The 20,404-nt window shown below is 46.0% G+C and overlaps 1 protein-coding gene across 2 annotated transcripts in view; it reads right to left on the reverse strand.

Annotated features, from left to right (window-relative positions):
• Nucleotides 1-233: 233 nt before the first annotated feature.
• LIPG (lipase G, endothelial type) overlaps nucleotides 234-20,404 on the reverse strand; it is a gene marked incomplete at its 3' end in the record, with an annotated part of 28,817 nt that continues 8,646 nt past the window's right edge. The window contains exons 3-10 of one of the 2 annotated variants that reach the window (XM_083702836.1): nucleotides 19,044-19,223; nucleotides 17,719-17,830; nucleotides 15,717-15,941; nucleotides 14,422-14,664; nucleotides 7,646-7,766; nucleotides 5,671-5,889; nucleotides 4,520-4,624; nucleotides 234-2,792 (exon numbers count right to left, since the gene is read on the reverse strand). In XM_083702836.1, coding sequence (XP_083558962.1) covers nucleotides 2,783-2,792; nucleotides 4,520-4,624; nucleotides 5,671-5,889; nucleotides 7,646-7,766; nucleotides 14,422-14,664; nucleotides 15,717-15,941; nucleotides 17,719-17,830; nucleotides 19,044-19,223 — 1,215 coding nt within the window. Of the gene's footprint in view, nucleotides 2,793-4,515; nucleotides 4,625-5,670; nucleotides 5,890-7,645; nucleotides 7,767-14,421; nucleotides 14,665-15,716; nucleotides 15,942-17,718; nucleotides 17,831-19,043; nucleotides 19,224-20,404 lie in introns of those variants that run through there. The other variant, XM_083702837.1, reaches the window with a different exon arrangement.

The raw sequence follows: 20,404 nt of genomic DNA on the forward strand, positions 1-20,404 counted from the left end.
ACACCTCAAACCTGGATTCAGACTCAAGCCAAGGCTTAGCTGACAACTGCAATCTCCTCTCCACAAACCTACACAATTCACACCAAGCCATAGTTTGGCTTAGCATTACAGACACACCTGGTTCAAGTGTGGTTTAGTTAGCTGACAAAGTTTTGGGCTTGCCTTGCACAAAATGTTTTCAGGTAATGGAACACAAAACAACCCCCATATAAAAGTAAGCAGGAATACAACACTTTTTCTTTTTTTACAAAAAAGAAGAAATCACGTAAGTTTATTTTTTTCACTTCAAGCTTATAAAAAACTTGTTAGATTCAAAAAAAGTTAGACTATACATATGTACAAAAACACACATCTGGAAAAACAATAAATAGGGAGGGGTAGAAGTTTTACAAAACCCATTATATACACAGTAAACTGCACAAGGCTTCAGCGCCACTGAATAAATATGTGGCACCCGTATCACAGCTAAGTGGCCAAAGGCTTCAGTTCTATGGGACCAAGAAAAAATCTTGACTTTGGTTGGGGCAGGACTGGAGAACAACTGAAAAGTGCTCAGAGAAAAGCATTTTTTTAAAAAAACAGCAGCTGTTCCCCTCATCCAGACGGCCCTCATACCAACCAACATTAGCTTTCCAGTGCACATCAGTGTGCTTCCAACTGGGTAATTCTGTAGTAGCCTATTTGTACATAACATTTCACAAACCTTTTTATGGCCAAGGCACTTTTTTTGCAACTGGAGGTACACTTCACTCATTTTCAAATACGTGTGTGTGTGTGTGTAGGGCTGCCATATGTCCAGAATTTCCTGGATCTTATCAGGATTTCAAAGGTGGAATTAACATCTGGGAGGAATTTCCGAAAGGCGGCGTTTTGTCGTGGATCTTAGGCAAGTCTATCGACAAAAAATCTCAACAACTTTTGAGGTGTCCTGGTTTTTACTTTTTGAAATATGGCAACCCTACATGTGTGTGTTTGAAAATGTGCATGATTGAATCTTGCAATCATACCTAATTGATCAGCCAGCTTGTGTGTAGCTGACTGGGAGGAGGTTACCATTGTGCTAAGTCACAGATATGTAGTGAGTCACCTTGTTTGTTGGGTGCGTGCTTTGGGTGGGTACTTTGCCATAGCCTCTGTGGTTATTATTGAATCAATCTCCCCCAGCATCCTTGCAGTTCTGTTAACAGTCTCCAGCTTGGGGATGGCTGAGTTTAAAAGGAGATGACCTAAAAAAGCATGAAACTGGCCGCAAGTTGAAGAATTGCTTATTTTTTTGTAACAGCGAGCTCATTCTCCAAAGGACTGATCCATACATGGGCCAAAGCAGTGAGATTAACAACAGGCAGGGAGATTATTGAGGCACAGGGCTTCAAGACCCAATAAGGATGGAGCATGCCCAGTGACAACAGAATGCTGAGCATCTCTTGAGGGCAGAATGGAAAACCAAAGAGGGGTTATGGAATGGAGTAACCAGAAGGCAGGGATGGCTGGAATCCTTACAGGGGTACACAACAACATTCTGCAGTAATGCATTTGTTGCATTACAAAACCAAAGCTTGTTTAGAATGCTAGTTTGTTTTGAAATACATATATATAGCTTTTCAGGGACATCTTTTTTAGTGTGTGAGTGCAGGGTGAAGTGATTAAAGAGAAGTTATCTGGGGAATTTTTGTACTCCAATGGAACGGAGGTAGTTGTAATCCCCTCCCCTTCTCTTTCCTTAGTAAATGTAGAAACCTAAGCACTATTCACTCGGTGGTTCAGGTACTCAAAAAGCTGGCTCATACTTTCAAACTCCTCTAATTGTGTAAGCTGGAGGGGGGGAATGGCAGTCACCATCACAGTAATAAGTATTTGCTTCCTGTATGCACAATGTTTTCCCATGTGGTAGTGTAGACAATCACCTGGAGAAATTCAAGTCCCACAACAACGCACAAAATTTTTAAGATCAGCTTGGGTGTTTCCCTCTCAACAAAACACAGCACAATAGTAAAAACTACGGCTGAGAATCAACACACAGTGTCCGTCACATTAACATTTCAACTTCCTTACGCGCTAGGCAGGGCCGATCTGAATATTCAGGAAAGCCACATGGCACAACATTCCTGCCATTATACCATTTCACACTGCATGTGTGTGTAGTGGGAAGATGTGTCTGAATGTCTGCCCCACATATAAATCCTCCTGCATGTTGAAAACTAGCCTGCCACTTGGTACAGATGTGCTAGAAACAGGTCTTCCAGCCCTTATAGTTTTGAACAAACAAGCGGATTTTGATTTGAAGAAAGGAGACAAAATGTGACCCCCAATTCCTGCAGTCTGAAATAATACAGTCTCCAAGACTCTTCGCCACATGTTTGGTCCAAATGCAAAGATCAGCCTTTAGAAAAGTATGGTGCAAAGGCAGAGCTTGCACATGAAAACTTATCAGGATAAAGAGGTTTAGGTGCCTAAGGACTCTCCCAAAGAAGGATAAGTTTCGTAACAGGCTCTTGGGAGTTGGAGGGAGTTATTAAGGGTAGCCACTGAAGCCATAAATATGTGTTGCTCCGATTTTGCTAGAAATAATGTCCATGTCATCACAGTTCTTGGAAATGAGGACATCCATCCTGAAACATCAAACTGTTGCAAGTGCTAGCAAGAAAGAAAATAAAAAAGAGTTTGCAGCAACATCTTTTCACCCAGAGCTTGTCTTCTGCAGTTGCCTTCTCCAGTTGAATTGGCTGGTTAGGTCCTGGATGAATGAAGAACGTCATCCAAGGAGGACATTTCAGTGCATGCTTCATACTGATCTAAAGGTGGAGAAGGGAGCGGGGAGGAGAAGATTTAAATGGCTTGAATGAAATTTCATATAGTCCGACAACATTGCAAAATGGCGAGAAGTCTTCACGGGGCCAAATTTGACATTCGTGGAAACTTATGGAATGTGTGGTTTGACCTAATTGGCAGCAGACTTGCTGAGGACTGGAAAACCACAAAACAGAGCTTTCCATAAGCCACACAAAAGTTAAACTTGCCTTACAATAAAAGCATTCCATTGGCAAGACTTGACTCAAATCCCACGGGACAGTTAAGAGACGTTCTAAAGCAGACATTAAAACTCACTTGACAAATGAAATTCAGAGTTGCATCACTTGCTGCATGATATCCCCTCTGTGCCCACACACCAAAATAAGTTCTGACTGTGCAAAGGAAGTCCCCCACCCTCCTTGACCCCTGTGCACCTCCTATATCTGTTGTGCAATATACCTCAACCCTCTGGAGCAGATTTGCTGATGGTGCGAGGAAAGGAGATGAGCGAAAGTCATTCTGCTTGCCAAATAATTTAGCTGAATATTGCCCACAGCAGTCAAGATGTTCTAGAGTACAACTACTTTTATACTGTCAAAAATGAGCTATATCATCCAGTATCTTCATGCATTGTGGGGAGGAACTGATACTCAGAGCACGCATGCAGACGTTCCTCAGCTCAGTGCATGGCATTTCCAGCAGAAGCAGAGGTAGCCATTGTAGGACCCTCTGAACGTCGCTGCACTTCCAACTCCATCAGTCCTAGCCAGCATGGGTAATGGCTAAGGAAGATGGGAATTGTAGTCCAACATCATCTGGATGACCTGAAAGTAAAGTTTCAGGGAGGAGAGCCTGAGGAAAACCTCTAGCAGAGACTATGCATTCTGTTCCAAGGCAGAAGGAGCATAAGTAAAGGCAGCTCTACTTGGTCATCTTAGAAAAACATGGTAGGAACTTCCAAGTCTCCATTGTTTACTTGAACTCCAGATCAACAGAGAACCTTGCGATGAAACCAGCAGGTTACACTTTGAAATACAGTAGGCCTGCAATGTTTGCACCGGTTATGTTCTAGGGATTGAGCCTGAAGCAAAAATTGTGTACAGTCATACCTTGGGTTACAGACGCTTCAAGTTGCGTTTTTTCGCGTTGTGGACCACTGAAACCCGGAAGTACTGGAATGGGTTACTTCCGGGTTTCGACAGTTGCACATGCGCAGAAGCACTAAATCGCCCTTTGCAGATGCACAGACGTGCCGAATCGCAACCCCTGCGTGCGCAGATGCGCCGCTGCAGGTTGCAGATGCTGCGGGTTGTGAACGTGCATTCTGCACGGATCACGTTTGCAACCCGAGCGTCCACTGTATAGTCAAAACCCAATGGGTTCAGTGGAAGGTGAGATTGCCAAAGTCGTTTCCCCCAAAATCCCACTCCCTTTTTAATCTTTAAAAAGTTGTTTGCCACATGTGTAAAGCTGAATGTGCACAAGCTAAATGCATACAAATGGCATTCTTCCTGTACTGCAGAGAAGAGCATAGGAAACTGTCTTACACCAAGTAAGATCAGTGGGTCATCTGGTTCAGTATTTCCTGGGGTGCAGGGTTTCAAGCTAGGTCTCTCCCAGCATTACCCAAAGATGCTGGGGACTGAATCTGGGATCTTCTGCACTCAGAGCACTTGCTCTGCCACTGACCCATAGCCATTACCCAACAGCACATTCTGTCAAGGCTTACCTTGTTTGGTTCCTCTTTAGCCACCCATCTCGACATTTTATGAACCAGAGTTCTTCACCGGGAGATATATTGGTCTTCTGGGGGTCTTCTGCGCAAAACGTGAGCCTGAAACAAAAAAGGAAAATATGTAACTCCTACAATCCCAAAACTAAAAGTATCTAAGCTGACCACTTGGGGAACAGAACACTGTAGCTTGGTTCGATTTACGAAGACAGCTCCTATATTTGCAGAGAGTGGATATGCATACAGACCTTCAGCTGTATAAAGGTAAAGGTAAAGGCACCCCTGACCATTAGGTCCAGTCATGACCGACTCTGGGGTTGTGGCGCTCATCTCGCTTTATTGGCCGAGGGAGCCGGCGTACAGCTTCTGGGTCATGTGGCCAGCATGACTAAGCCGCTTCTGGCGAACCAGAGCAGCGCACGGAAACACTGTTTACCTTACCGCCGGAGCGGTACCTATTTATCTACTTGCACTTTGACGTGCTTTCGAACTGCTAGGTTGTCAGGAGCAGGGACTGAGCAACGGGAGCTCACCCCGTCGCAGGGATTCGAACCGCCGACCTTCTGATCGGCAAGTCCTAGGCTCTGTGGTTTAACCCACAGGCTATTGGAGATCAAAGGTCTGCAGTCTCCTTGCTTGGTTTACCATGATGGCCTCATTACGATAAACTATTGCTAACAGTTGACCATGGATGCTTAAATGTGTGTTGTTGTTTTTTGCTTCTCCCACTATCACAAGGGAAACAAGGACCCCAGACTTAGCTTTCTGTCCAAACAAGGAATTGTGTTTGTTTTTCTCCCTGCAAAACACAATCTGTAGCAGAGGTCTGGTCGCGGCTAACAGACCATGGTTTGCATGAAACAAACCCCATCCCTCAGCTGACATGACGCTAAGCTAGGGATTGCGGTTGCTTTCTCATGTGTGATAATGGAAAGGAGCAAAACAGCCCATAATGTTGCATGTATGGTAATCCGTTAACCATGGTTTACTGTGACATGAGCTGATGTGACTCAAAAGTTAATACACACACTTAAAGAGACGTTGCAGGATGATGATTTTGGAGTTTCTATCAAGCCCCAAAACATATCCTATTGTCTTGTCTGAATCAGAGCTTGCAATCATTCAATTGCTTAGTGCCCTGGGCTTACTTCTGCTGAGTTTCTCCAGATTTCACACGGATCCGCCTGATCTGGAGCTCCTTGGACGAATTCTCAGGCCGAGTCCAGTACATTTTCAGCTCTCTCCACAAGCTGTACCAGGACTGAGTGGATCCTTGCCAGGTGAGCTTGATCTTCAAGACATCGCCAACATCTTCTTCAGTATAGACAAGGAAGGTGTTTGTGTAGTTCAGGCCAATCTGCTCAAACCTGAGAATAAGACGTTTTGTTAAGGAAGTGCAGAGGCAGGGAGCAACTCATATTTGCTTGTTATGGTTTTGGCGAAACACCCCTAGTAGACTTAACGCTAAGCTAGTGATTGTGGTTTCTTTCTCCATTGTGGTAACAGGGAGGAGACAGTGCTACCGTACTTGAATCCTTCTTCCTGGTTTTCCCAGAGGCAACTGTTCAACCACTGTGAGACCAGGATCCTGGACTAGATGGGATATTGGCCTGATCCTGCAGGCTCTTTTTATATTCTTATGGTTCTCAAAAATCCTGTCCAGCAATTTTCTAAGTGGTGCTCCAGGGAATCAAACTTATTAAGGGTTGTATTTACTTATTATAGCTTGTCTTCCATGAAGCTTGGATGAAAGGCAACCTATTCACCACTTCCCATCAAATATGTCAGTGGCAAATCCTACGAGAGGGAAGAGGGGGTGGGAAGCAAAACATACCAATGAAGACTAAGTGTGCCCAGTGGCCATGAAATGTTGACTCACCATCGGAAGGGGAAAGGACAGAAAATAATAATAATAAATTTTATTTATACCCCGCCCTCCCCAGCCAAGACCGGGCTCAGGGCGGCTAACAACCAATAATAAAAACAAGTCGATTGAAATGCATTTTTAAAAACAAGATTAAAATACAACATTAAAACATTAAAATGCAGCCTCATCACAGGAGGAGAAAGGAAAAAAAGAAAGAAAGAGGAGGAGGGAGTCAAATGGATTCTAAGCCAAAGGCCAGATGGAACAACTCTGTCTTACAGGCCCTGCAGAAAGAAATCAGATCCTGCAGGGCCCTGGTCTTATGAGACAGAGCGTTCCACCAGGCTGGAGCCAGTGTTGAAAAGGCCCTGGCTCTGGTTGAGGCTAATCTAACTTCCTTAGGGCCCGGGACCTCTAAGGTGTTGCTATTTATGGACCTTAAGGTCCTCCGTGGGGCATACCAGCAGAGGCGGTCCTGTAGGTACAAGGGTCCTAGGCCATGAAAAGCGGGGGGGGGGGGGCAATGGAATGGAATATCTGGGGCAAGGGCATGGCTGCCTGGCACCCTGAAAGGGAGCACTTCACACTGCAACATTTTGTTGCAGGCCTGCCTCATTACCCTACTAGCATTCAGATAAAAGAGCTTGAGGTGTGCACTCAGTTAGTGCTTAGCGGCAATATCCAGCGTAAACAGAGTGCGTGACCGCCAGTATACCAAAGAACTGTCTGCGATGCACATTAATTCAATTACATGCACGCACCGGTTCATCAAAAGAGCATGACATGAAGAAAGTTCCCTTAGGATGAAATGTTTGAAAGCCACTGATCTGGTAGTCCATTTTGTCAGCTTTAATCTACCTGCACACAAATGCAATTCCCTGAGATCTGGCCTATAAACACAGCAAAATGAGACAGGACAGCGTGGTGGTGACAGAATGAAATGAACTAGGCTGCAGGTGTGTGTAATAAACCACTGCCTGGTTTTTTCTCTTTCATTTTTTTAAAAAAAATTAACTGCAAGAAGAAAACTAGCCCAGCCAACTCCCTGTGCTATTAGCTTTCTTCTTGCAGGGACTTCCCCCTTTGAAGAGGTCCTCAGATGCTACTTTTGCACAGAGGGAGAAGTAGCCCCCCCCCCCCCCGCGCTCCAATCTGGAGCAACCAGCCTACTCAGTCATGGGTTCAGGAATTGCACACAGAGAGAGAGAGAGACTTGAAAGAGTGTGCAGGATTGATGTTTGTAATTCTCCACTTACACTTCCAAAGGCAGGGGCTGGGAGTCCCCGCTGGTGCCGTGTAGCGTAACAGAGAAAGTAGGCTCGGTTTCTCCCATGTTTTTGTAGCTGAAGACATGCATTTTCATCTGGTAGTGGAAAACTGCAGAGACACAAGTGAAGACACTTAAACGCAGAGCCAAGATTAGGGCTACAAATCCTTTGTTCCCATTAAACAGACGCGGTTTGCAAGGCAAGTGCCAATTGGCACGGGATCTGCCCGGTCTTTGCCAAGCGGCATTGCTGGGACTCTGTGCACATTAACCCTGATCAGGAGCAGATAAGACATAGATGAGGAACCAAAAACGCAGCTGTGTTTCCATCATTTCCCCCTGAGGAAGGACAGCTATCTCTGGTCTCCTGCAACGACTGGCCATTTACGCCTGCAAATTACTTGAAGGGTGCACCCTTGCGAAGGGGCAAGCTGGGATGCTTCCTCGAGGGGAGGGTTTTTAGTCTGCCACTTGTGATGCAGAGCTCTTTTCATCAGTGCTCCCAGACCCACCACAGCTCTTTGCTGGGAGCACAGCCAGCGCTCCCCATGCTGGGACATTCAGATTTCACTTAAAAGCTTATTTCCCCTTTAAAGAAGGGACACATTTTCTCAGCAGCCTGGGCTTCAGTGCAAACTGCATCACAGGTCACCTGCACCACCGACGCAAGAAGTGGCAGCGGGCGGCCATTGGGTTCATAAAGGTAAAGGTACCCCTGAACGTTGGGTCCAGTCGCGAACTACTCTGGGGTTGCGGCGCTCATCTCACTCTATAGGCCGAGGGAGCCAGCATTTGTCCACAGACAGCTTCCGGGTCATGTGGTGAAACCAGAGCAGCACACGGAAACGGCGTTTACCTTCCCGCCGGAGCGGTACCTATTTATCTACTTGTACTTGATGTGCTTTCGAACTGCTAGGTGGGCAAGAGCTGGGACCGAACAACAGGCGTGTCATGGGGATTCAAACCGCCGACCTTCTGATCGGCAAGCCCTAGGCTCTATGGTTTAGACCACAGTGTCACTCATGTCCCTTTTATTGGGTTCATAGAATTGTAGAGTCGGAAGGGAGCACCAGGGGTCATCTAGTCCAACCCCCGGCAATGCAGGAATCCCAACTAAAGCATCCATGACAGATGGCCATGCCTACGGGAAGCCTGCAAGTGGGAGCTGAATGCACCAGCGCTCTCCACACTTCCCATTCCCAGCAACTGATGTTCAGAGATATACAGCCTCCAACAGGGGAGCTAGAACACTCTTCAGCACTCACGAAGAGCCCTGAAGCCCCACAGTAGATGGACGCTAACCAGAATGGGTCTACAGCCCCAGGACCCAGGTTCCCTCCTCCATCCCTGAGTCCCTGACAGTAATGTACTCTAGGGTTCCTTAAAACAGTCTTTGATAAACCAGCAGAACCCATCCTCAAGAAGAACCATACTAGAACCATCTACTCCAGCTCCTCTTCTCATAAGGATCAACCAGTGGCTTCATAGAGAGCCATTGTGGTGTAGTGGTTAAGAGCGGTAGTCTCATAATCTGGGGAACCGGGTTCGATTCCCCGCTCCTCCACATGCAGCTGCTGGGTGACCTTGGGCCAGTCACACTTCTCTGAAGTCTCTCAGCCCCACTCACCTCACAGAGTGGTTGTTGTGGGGGAGGAAGGGAAAGGAGAATGTTAGCCGCTTTGAGACTCCTTAAAGGGAGTGAAAGGCGGGATATCAAATCCAAACTCCTCCTTCTTCATAGAGGAATGTCCATCAGTGGCTATTAGCCATGATGGTCATATGGGGTCTGGAAGCAAATTAGCTCTGTCCGCCGCATCTGGTGCCTTCATACCCCAGTTGTTGGCTTCCTGGAGCCACCTGTCTGGCCACAGCTAGAAATAGATTCCTTAGCTGCAGACTCTTGGTCTGATGTAACCTTCTTCCCATCTCTGCAACCCAGAAATGATGTTGAAGGATCAATGTGGGACCCTCCACACGCAAAACAGGTGCACTGTCACTGAGCTACAGCCCTTGCTCTCATTTCGGCTGCTCGAATAATGTAATTTTCTCCATCCACACACACACACACACACACACACACACACACGGGTAGCTGGTTCTTTGAAGCTAGAATACGGGTAGCCAATGTTGTGCCTTCCAGATTTTGTTGGATGCCAACATCCATCAGCTCCAGTCAGCATGGCCAGCGACTAGGAATTATGAGAATGGTAATCCAACAACATCTATCAGCCTCTAAGTCAGAGGTGGTCCACAAGCTCCACTCAGAAGTTCTCATATGGTGGTAGGTCTATGAGCTCCAGTTAGGTGGCCCATGGGAAGGATGTGGAACAGATGAGGATACCTGCATTTGGTTCTGGACTTGATTAATTTTTTTTCCTAACAATGGAGATCAATAACATTTTGACCAAGGGTGGAATATCCAACAGGCTAACAAAGCCCTGGTCTAGAGTGCACCATTTTTGTAATATGGCACTGGTGCAAAATGGGATTTTTTCCTTCACTTGCCTCCCCTTAAATCCAAAAGCAGGATAAATGCCGAGCTGGACCCCAAAACAAAAGCCAACAATTATTATTTTTTTTACATCTGGCTTCACTGAACTTTGCTCAAAAAACTAACCAAAACTAACAAACAAACACCCCCAAAACTTTATTTAACTAATTCATAACCTGCTCTTCATTAAAACTCAATTCCAAGCAGCATATCAATATAAAACGTGATGGAGTGAACTGGAAATTCAAACCACAACAATAAATCAAAACTACATCACTGTTACTTAAAATATGACGTATGCATGTGCTTTGATATCTGAATGAAGGGTTTTTTTAAGTAGCTTGCCGAGACCCCAAATTTCTTTTAAAGTGGTTTGTTTGTTTTGTTTTTAAAAGTCTGGGAACTCATAGTCATGGGAGCCCCTGATGCTGTCTGGCGCACCATTGATGAGAGATCCATCAACGCATTTCAGATACAGCCTTCTGGTGTCCAAAGGGAGACACCCCACCCCAACCTGACCATTGCTGGATGAGGAATGATGGATATTGTAGTCCAACACATCTGGGAGGCAACAGATTGGGGGAGATGACCCAAGCATATCCTGAGGTGTTTGCGAGGGGGAAACGAATGGAAACACATCCTTAAATTGATAGATAGATGATAGATGATGATGATGATGATAGATACATAGATGATAGATAGATAGATAGATAGATAGATAGATAGATAGATAGACAGACAGATAATTTATTATGGTCGGAAACCTGCTTATAAAACACACTTGGGGGTACAATCCCAGAAGGAAAACAAACATTTAAAACAATGTACAACGATAAATTTATAAATGCGATAAGTGTATAGACATTTAAACTTTAAGATAAGCTCCTGCAGAGAGATGACCCAGAGTCACCCATGGAACCGAGTTTGGGAATTTTCTTAACGAACTAGTTTGAGTCCGGGGATAGTCTGCCCCTACAGATCTGTACACAGAATCTGGCGACCATCAGGGTCGTCTTATGAAACTGATACAGTTTTGTACTCTGGCTTCTTAAGTTTCCTTTTTGGAATAAAAGCTAACAGCAATGATGCACTTATAATGACTAAGAGTTAGTGGGGCTACCAGGGAGCAAGGCCGCATTGAATGAACAGAATTTGTATACCACATTGGGGCACGTGGTATGTAAAATCTAAAATATGCATCAAATTGTCAATAAAGGGCCAAAGTTAAAAAGCAAGTCGCCTATAAAAACGTCAAGAGTATGAACAAGACCAGCAGTTAAGAAAATGCGCATTACAAAATAAAATTGCATACTAAAATGCATTCCAGATTTATGTATCTGGGTAGGCCTACCAAAACAAAAACTTTGTGGCCATTTATTAAATTTCTATCAATAGGAACCCAGGGCAGTTGAAGCAGGTGCTGAATACAAATACTTCTCTAAAATCAATGGGCAGGGAAACCAGACCAGACAGGTATTCCTGAAGATTTTTAGTTTTTAATGTTTGATGTTTTATTACATTTTAACATGTAATGGAAGCCACCCAGAGTGGCAGGATATAAATATTAAAAATACTTATTTATTTATTATTATTATTATTAGGGAGGGGATCTGTGGCCCTACAGGTGCTGTAGGACTCCACAGCTTCCGACATCCCTGACTATGTAGCCTTGCTACAGAGAGAAAAAACACCTGATGGGGTAAGCAAGGATATAGCAACTTATTAGTGGGCAAGCTATGTCTTACATCTGCAATGGTAGGAAAATGCAGATCTGCCTAGGACGGAGGCATCGTTTTCTCCCATTTGGGGGCACTCATCACCTAGGCTAGGGACGCGGGTGGCGCTGTGGGTTAAACCACAGAGCCTAGGACTTGCCGATCAGAAGATTGGTGGTTCGAATCCCTGCGACTGGGTGAGCTCCCATTCCTCGGTCCCTGCTCCTGCCAACCTAGCAGTTCGAAAGCACGTCAAAGAGCAAGTAGATAAATAGGTACCGCTCCAGCGGGAAGGTAAATGGCATTTCCGTGCGCTGCTCTGGTTCACCAGAAGCAGCTTAGTCATGCTGGCCACATGACCCGGAATCTGTACGCCGGCCGGCTCCCTCAGCCAATAAAGCAAGATGAGTGCCGCAACCCCAGAGTCGTCCGCGACTGGACCTAATGGTCAGGCGTCCCTTTACCTTTACCTTATCACCTAAGCTAAAGCCCAGACTTTGCGATGGAGAGGCTACTGGGTTTAGCAGCAGGGGACAGTAGAAGTTAGTAGGCATTTAGGCAGAGGTTTCTTGGGAAAGTTAGGGAAGCTGTTTTCTAGGAACAGTCAAGGAGCTGGTGCAATTGAAAAAGTATTCGTTGCCCGTTTCCCATCCATTCAGCTCAAAACTGCCGCTCCCACAAATGGTTAAAAATCCCTTTTTCCACACCCATCCCCTGCTCCTAATTACAGCTCTCCACAGCTGCTTTTTATCAAGAAACCACTGGCAGATCATCACCCATGTAATGTCTCTTTAAGCTTTTAGATGAATGTCATGATGGCTTTTTTTCCCACCAAGAACCAAAAAGTTGGCTGGCTGTCGCCCAGATTTTCTTTCTTTAAAGAAAGACCAAAAAGAAAAAAGAAATTCTATCCTACCTATTTCTCCAAAGACACTATAAGGCAGCCAAGGAACAACGAAAAACAGAATGAAATCACATTAATGCCCTAAAACCCCCACAGATACATTCAAATGAATAAGCAAACGCTACCCATTTGACAAATTCCAGCAGCACAAGAACAACACAGAAATGAGCTGGCAAATAAATGCACCATTAACCAGGTGCCGTTTTTAAAAGCAAGGTCTTCACCCACACCCTGAAACAGCAAAGCGACGGGGCCCAACAGACCTGGCTTGGTGAGGCAATGCATAGGGCTGGTGCCATGACAAAGAAGGCCCTGCCCTGATTAGACACCAGCCCCACTTGCCAAGACTGAGGAGTCTGAAGCGGGGTTCATATTACTGCCTCCAACTGTGGCTAAAAGCCATCCAGGTTTGGGCCATCACTGCCTCCTGCAGACATGAGTTCCATAGTTTAACTGTGTGAAGAAGGACCTCCTGGTGTATGCAATGAATCTTCCAACATTCAGCTTCACTGGAAGTCCACCAGTTCTAGTATTATGAAAGAGGGAGGGGGAAAACCCTGCTCCATCCTCTTTCTCTCTGCAATGCATAATTTTATAAACTCCTATCATGTCACTTCTTGCTCGCTTCTTCTCTAAACTAAAAACGGGTCACTTGGTGCCACTGTGATTTCAGATGGTTGATGGGTAGGGAGTTCTGTCCACCTGCCAGACACAGCCCACAGAGTATAGATCAGAGGCGGAGCTAGCTGTTCCGGCACCTGGAGCGGCACACATGCTGTGCACCTGGGGGCAGGGCCATGGGGGCGGGCGAGCCTCCCAGGGGGGGCAGAGTGAGCCACCCGTGGAATGGGGATGGTACAACTCATGCAACATGTTGGCGTCTAATATACACACAATTACCAAAATAATGATGCATTCTTTATCAACCTTCTGAGTGAAATATACAAACTTTGTGCAAAGCCACAGAGACTTACGAACTACCCAATCTAAGATGAACTTATAATGCCTGGTTTCAATGGATTTTTCAAATGCTTTAGGTAAAAAGATAAAGAAAATAAAAGACTGAGTTAAGCATTTGAAAAATCCATTGAAACCAGTTCATCTTAGACTAGATTGATAAAGAATGTATAATTTTTTTTGGTAATTGTTGTGTGTATATTAGTCGCCAATGTGTTGCATGAGTCGTACTACTACTACCCATGGGGGTGGAGGAAGCCGCCCATGGTGGGCTGTTTTCTCGGGGGGGGGGGAGCAACGGCGCTTTGCCAGCAGCCTTCCTCCCTTCCCTCTTCCTTTTGACAGCTCGGGGCTGTCAAAAGGAAGAGGGAAGGGAGGAAGGCTGCTGGCAAGGTGGTGCAGCTCCACCTCTTCCTTGACGGCTGGGGGTAGACTTAGGAGTCGCAGGCAGGCGGCGCGCCAAAGGTCACCCCCCTCAGTGATGACCCCCAAGGCACACTGCCCTCCCCGCCCCGCATTCCCAAGTCAATGGTTCAGCATTTCAGCAAGGGAAACCTGCCCCTTGCAGCATGCAACCTTTTAGGTGGGATCTGCAAGGAGACCCTCCAGTGCTTCGGACTCTGGCTTGCCTTCCTCTGCAAATAAAAACGGAAGTTCTCCGTGACTGACGGGAACGCCGAAGGAAGAAAAGGGCCTACCTTTGAAAGGCATGTCGGCCCGCGTCTTCAAGTACATCTTGGTGTTCCTCTTGTTCCTCATTTTCTTGGCGTTGTAGCCAATGCCGTTGCAGCGGTTCTTGCGACAGCTCAGACAAATGCCCTTGCGGAAGCGGCTGGAGTCCGTGCACTGGAAGGCAAAGCTCTGCTTATCCTTGTTCACAAGGGAGTCCACAAAGAGGTGCACGGACCGTTCGTGTTCGCACCTCACAGCTTCCCCGATATCTAGATGGACAGACAGGGAGGAGGAGGGAAAACAGTCGTAAGGCAACAAGCCAGCCGTTTAGCATTCTCCACCTCCGTGGTGGAAAGGCAGGCACACGTGCAGCAAGATTTACAGATCTCTAGGTCCTTTGTAGTTTAGCGCAAGCCAGACTTGGCCACGGACCAGGCAGGCCTCTGGCCAGAAATTCTGCTGTGCAACTGGAAGCGTACGTTGTAGGAGGCATCCGAAAATGCGATGCAGAGCCTAAATATAGGCCATCTAATAATCTTCAGTCGTTTCACGAACCGAAATGGCTTTATTTTTTCATTAACATTTTAATAGGATTCAAAGAATTTGGCAAATGCTTGCCAGATCACACAAGTGCCTTTATCCCATTGGCCAGGAAAGGCAGGAGTCCGTTTATGGTTTCATGAGGAGATAAGTAGAAGGATGTCAGCATAGCTTGATGTGTCTATAAACCAGGCTTCCTCAACCTCAGCCCTCCAGATGTTTTTGGCCTACAACTCCCATGATCCCTAGCTAACAGGACTAGTGGTCAGGGATGATGAGAATTGTAGTCCAAAACATCTGGAGGGCCGAAGGTTGAGGATGCCTGAGTTATTACATTGTGAATTGCTTCAAGTTGTCTAATGGGAAGAGATTCATGAATGAAATATTTTTTCTTCCTCATCCTTAATTTTATAACAGAGGAGCTGAGGCTGAGAGAGACTTTCTCAAGAATTCACATAGTGAATTCATAGCAGGGGAGAAAGCAAACCAGGGGCATATTGACTCATCCCTCGGTGTTAGTCATTACACCGCAACAGCTTTCCCAGATCTGCATACTAGCATATCAGGTTTTGCAATGAATAATCCCCTCCTCCTACACACCTATGCATCTGTTTAATATATGTAAGCCAGGAAGTATTTTGCAACTAGAGGGTTTGCATCTTCTTAGGCTGAGGACAGCGTCTTACCAAGGGCAAGTTACTCTGATGTGGCAGAGTTAGCAATCTGTGTGACCCCCCCCCCACCTGCCCACCACCACCAAAATACAAGCAGAAAGCCTTACTTCCATAGGCAAGGGACCCCAAGACATCACTCAAGCCGCAGCCTGGCTGGACGTCTCCTCCATTCGGGTAGATGTCGATGTGACCCACAGGCATCTTGATCCCAATGCTGACCCCCAGCGTTTCCCTCGTGTACGTGTGCAAGACGTCCACAAAGTCTGCATCGTCGGGAGAGAGGCGTCGGTTGGGGTCAACTCCTTCGAACATCGGGCCGGCTGGATCCAAGCCTGCAGAGGAATACGGTTGAGATGGACGCAGGTATTTCCTTGGAAACTACCTTACAGTATACTAAAGCCAGATTATTTCCCCACTCAGACCAGCACTGCCTATACTGACTGGCAGCAGCTCTTCAGAGTTGTGGACAATTCCTACCATCTCCAGTCATTTTCACGGGAGATTCCAGGAACTGACCGGGGGGGTGTGCTTCTGAATGCAGTTCAGGTGCTAAGGCTAAACAATCGCCCCTCCCCTAATTTCAACTTCATTTTAAAAATCACTATTTCTAACATTTGTGAACTGGCAATTTTTTGGCCACGCACACCTGCATTCTGAAAATGGTACCATCCATTCTATCACCCCGTTCTCCTGCCAGGCCTTGAGTCACGAATGATTACCTTGAGTACCCCCAGAGGCTATTGGACTCCAACTCCCATCAGTCCCATGCAGCACGGCCAATGGTTAGGGATGATGGGAACTGTTGTTCTACAACACCCCAAGGATCACAGGGTCTTTACTACTGCTCTGGGTTTGCTGCAAGCAGCAGTGGATGTGCAATAAGCCACTGGGCTAAGATGACATTTCTGTTATCTTTCCATAATTGCTCCTTCTGCCTTTGGGGCAACCCTCAGCCCTTATCTGTGGGATGTGATGCATAAGTAGCAGTCAAGTACAACATTCCTTGTTTTCCTAGAGTGGACATGCAGGGGAATGTTTGGTCCAGCCAGTCGAAAACTTCCTGTTTCCTCCTGGCTGGGACATACTTCCTTTGTATGTGACTAGAGGTGGGTGTGACCTTACCTGTCCAGGTAACAAAAAGGACAAGGCACACTGCACACACTCTCTCTTTGACTTCCTCCGTCATTGGAGCAGCTTTTTAGCTAGAGACTGCTTCTAGCCAACACTGGGATTGTCCCCATATGGGATAGATCCACATCTATATACTTTGTAATTAAGTCTGCCGTCAGGGATCCAACTGTGAACTGAATGTGAGTAAACCCTCTTTTATATACTTTACACAAGGTTGTGGTGTGTTTATTCTTTTAAGAGGGGTATAAGGGATCTTACCAGGAACCTTATAGTGAGAGGCTTACACAAGCCTGCAACCAGTTATCCGCTGTGCGTTTAAAAGGAGAATGTGAAACTCTGCTAAGTGAAGGAACTTGCTAGTGCAAGTTAGGAAGGATATTAATAAACAATATATCCTCTCCTGCCTCCCTGAACATTCCCACAATATCCTCATTTACAACAATTCCTTACACAGAGCAGGAATATGCAGGGATTGAACCTGCGATATTGGCGACAACAGAACCACGGTCTAACAAACCGAGCCACACACTTAGCATGGTCTGAGCCACACCGTCAGGCAAGCAGAGAGGGGAAGTTCAAACCACCCCAGCCTGTCTGGGAGTAGCTTCCAGCCAAGTGCAAAACTGCTCCAGCCGAGACTTACCTTGAGGCTGTGCATGCAGATTCGGGATTCACGTGGTGTGTCACATGCAGTGGCATAGCGTGGGTTGTCAGCACCCGGGGCAAGACAAGTAATCTGCGCCCCCTAACCAGTGGATTTGTGCCCCCTAACCTGTGGATTTGTGCCCCCTAACCCTAACCCCCAGGTGTTGTGCCCGGTGCGGCTGGCCCCCCCCCTGCACCCCCCACGCTACGCCACTGGTCACATGCCACAAACCTGCCTCAAGCAGAGGATGGGGCTTTCAGCAGTTTCAGAAAACCACAAGGCAACAACGCACACGAATTCATAGCAGGCGAGGGGGAAGTTGGTTGGCTTACCTGTAATTCTGCCAATTGTCCCCATAGCATAGTTCCCAGCATAGCCAGCAACGTGGGCCCCCAGGCTGTAGCCAATCAGGTGGACGTTTTGGAGCTGGAAGCGTTCTTTCTCCTGCAAGAGCAACGTGAACAGGATCAAGCCAGTCGCTCGTGGAAGAAGAACACTTTTGAACGGAATTTAGCAAGGGCATCAGAAGAGCTTGATGGTTCAGGCTGATGGCCCATCTAGGCCAGCATCCTGCTCTCGCAGTGGCCGACCAGACATCTCTAGGAAACCCACCAGCAGGATTCGAATACAAGAGCAACTCTCCAGTTCTGGTGTTCAGAAGTATTGCTGCTTCCCAACTCTGAATGGCAGAGCGCAACCTTCATGGCTAATCGTCATGGTAAAGGAGTATGCGAAGGGTGCACACAGGAACAGGAAAGGTTTGGCTTTACGAAATATACCGTGCCTTCAGCTGATGACGCAAGGAACATTCGATGCCTTTGGCCAATAATCCCTGTTTTCTACACCCCCAGCTTTAGGTGATGCAAGTTGCTTCATGCAGGTTTTTCCACCCCCAAGAAAGAAAAGGCAGAACTGATGTTATGGGAAGCAAAACCGGGCCAAGTTCTCCCAAGCAATGGTAGGTAAAGACGTAAGAGCAAAACTATGCATTCAGAGTGAATGTTTAGGGACAGCCCCTTGGGGACATTTTATATGGCAGCTGCAGGGGAACCACAGGGTCTGAGCGCTCCCCGATGTGTCTGTAAAATGCCTGGGGTAAGGTTAGAACCCAATGTACTGGTGTCATGGGCAAGGCAGATTCTGCTCATCTTCCTGGTGGCTGCCCACTCAAAGCTGCCATCTTTTCCATGCAGCCTGAAGTGTTTTAGTCCAGAAAGAGCCGTACCAATCAGCAACTATGGATTAAAATAAGCAGTTATGGATATGTGGAATCTGCCTTATTCTGAGTCTAGTACATCTGTATGTATGTATTCTTTTTATTTAAATGTTGTACAAACTGCATTTTGACCACGGTGGAGCTGATGGGAGCCCAACACCACCTTCAGGACCATCCCTGTTGTATAGCATTAGAAGATCATGCACCCTGGGTTTCTGGGCAATGGCTCTGGTGCCTGCAGTTTCAGTTTACATGGGATGAGAAGCACCAGCATCAGCAATGCCAACTGCCCCATCCCACCAATCAACAGCTTGGCACGTAGCCTGCTGGCACCCCCTGCCAGGTCCTGCAGCATCCAGGCTGACATTTCTGGAGCAATGGTCGCTTTCCCATGCAGTTTTTGCTGCTCAGGAAATGGGAGGTTTCCGGCTTGCAAGTTACCTGCAACCAGTTAAGCAGCTTGGCCACTTCCTTCCCAACCACTCGTGTGTAGTTCACAGCATCTGTGTATAGCTGGTGGGCAAGAGGGAGCCAATCGACCACCACCACATTGGCGTCCTTCTCTCGCTCCTGCAAGGCCGACACGACGCTCCCCAGCCAACTCTCAAACATGCCAGTCATCTGGAAGAAGAATCCATGTTTAGTTCCTTTCTGGCCAAAGGAGGACCAGCAAGAGAAGTATCTTGGCAACCTTCTACCCTATGTGGTGGACATGTCCAGAGATCAGAAAGTTCTGGGACAGGATCCATGAAGAAATAAAAAATAGTTACTAAGAACTTCACATAGCAAAAGACCAGAAACATATTGAATAGTGATATTCCTAGAGAAAATACTAAATTCTTTCTGTACACGACATCAGCGGTGAGAATCCTGGTGGCTAAGTCCTGGAAGGGTAACCAGGTACCAACCAAAGAGGAATGGTTATGTAAATTATGTGAATATTTGGAACTGGCCAAATTGACGGATATAATAATATTAAAGCCAATGAATACAGTCAAGAAGGAACGGAAGTGCTTGAATGATTATTTAGAAAGACAAGGTTCTAATGTAAAAATTTGGCTGTGTCTAGAATGACCTCGTGAATGGAAAAGGGGAAGCATACATATATACATATCTATATATTAAGATGAAAACAATACTGAAATACAGATAAAATATGAAATGTGAAAGGAAGTGTTGTGAGAGTGATGGAAGTCTGTTATTACTATTATTTTGTAAAATAGTGTTTATTGTATTGAAATATTATACTTTTCTTTATTCTTTTACTGTCTGCTTCTCTTTGCATTTTTCTTTTTCTTCTTTCTTTTTTATGTTATTCTTCATGTATGGTTTGGTATTGATGTATTTACTTTGCAATAATTTTTATTTTATTTCAATTTTTTAAAAGAGAAGTATCTTGGCTTTCTGAGGACTGAGAGGAATCAGTGCCTACGTGTTTCTTGCAGGGTTTTTATAGTGTTTTTAATGTGCTGTGTTGGGAGCCTTTGAGGGTTTTGGCTGAAGGTTAGAACTGACAAACCAAGTGCCTGAGAGAGGTTTATGGTTTAGAATTTCACGCTAGGAGTCACCTAACACCAGTCACCTCATCTCTCACACCTTATTCTGTTAAACTTAAGCTAGTGGCTTTAAAAACAACACCACCAAGCTGTGAATCAGGAAGTTCCCAGGTCAAATATCAAAGCCAGCAGGAATTAACTAGGAAGTGTTGAGCCCCTTACAGACACCTGCCTTTCCTACATAAGTTCACCAAAGGGTTTCAAAGAATCATAGAAATGTACCGTATTTTTTGCTCTGTAGGACGC

This window comes from Podarcis gaigeae (assembly GCF_964106915.1).
Source record: "Podarcis gaigeae genome assembly, chromosome: 11".
Lineage (NCBI taxonomy): Eukaryota > Metazoa > Chordata > Lepidosauria > Squamata > Lacertidae > Podarcis > Podarcis gaigeae.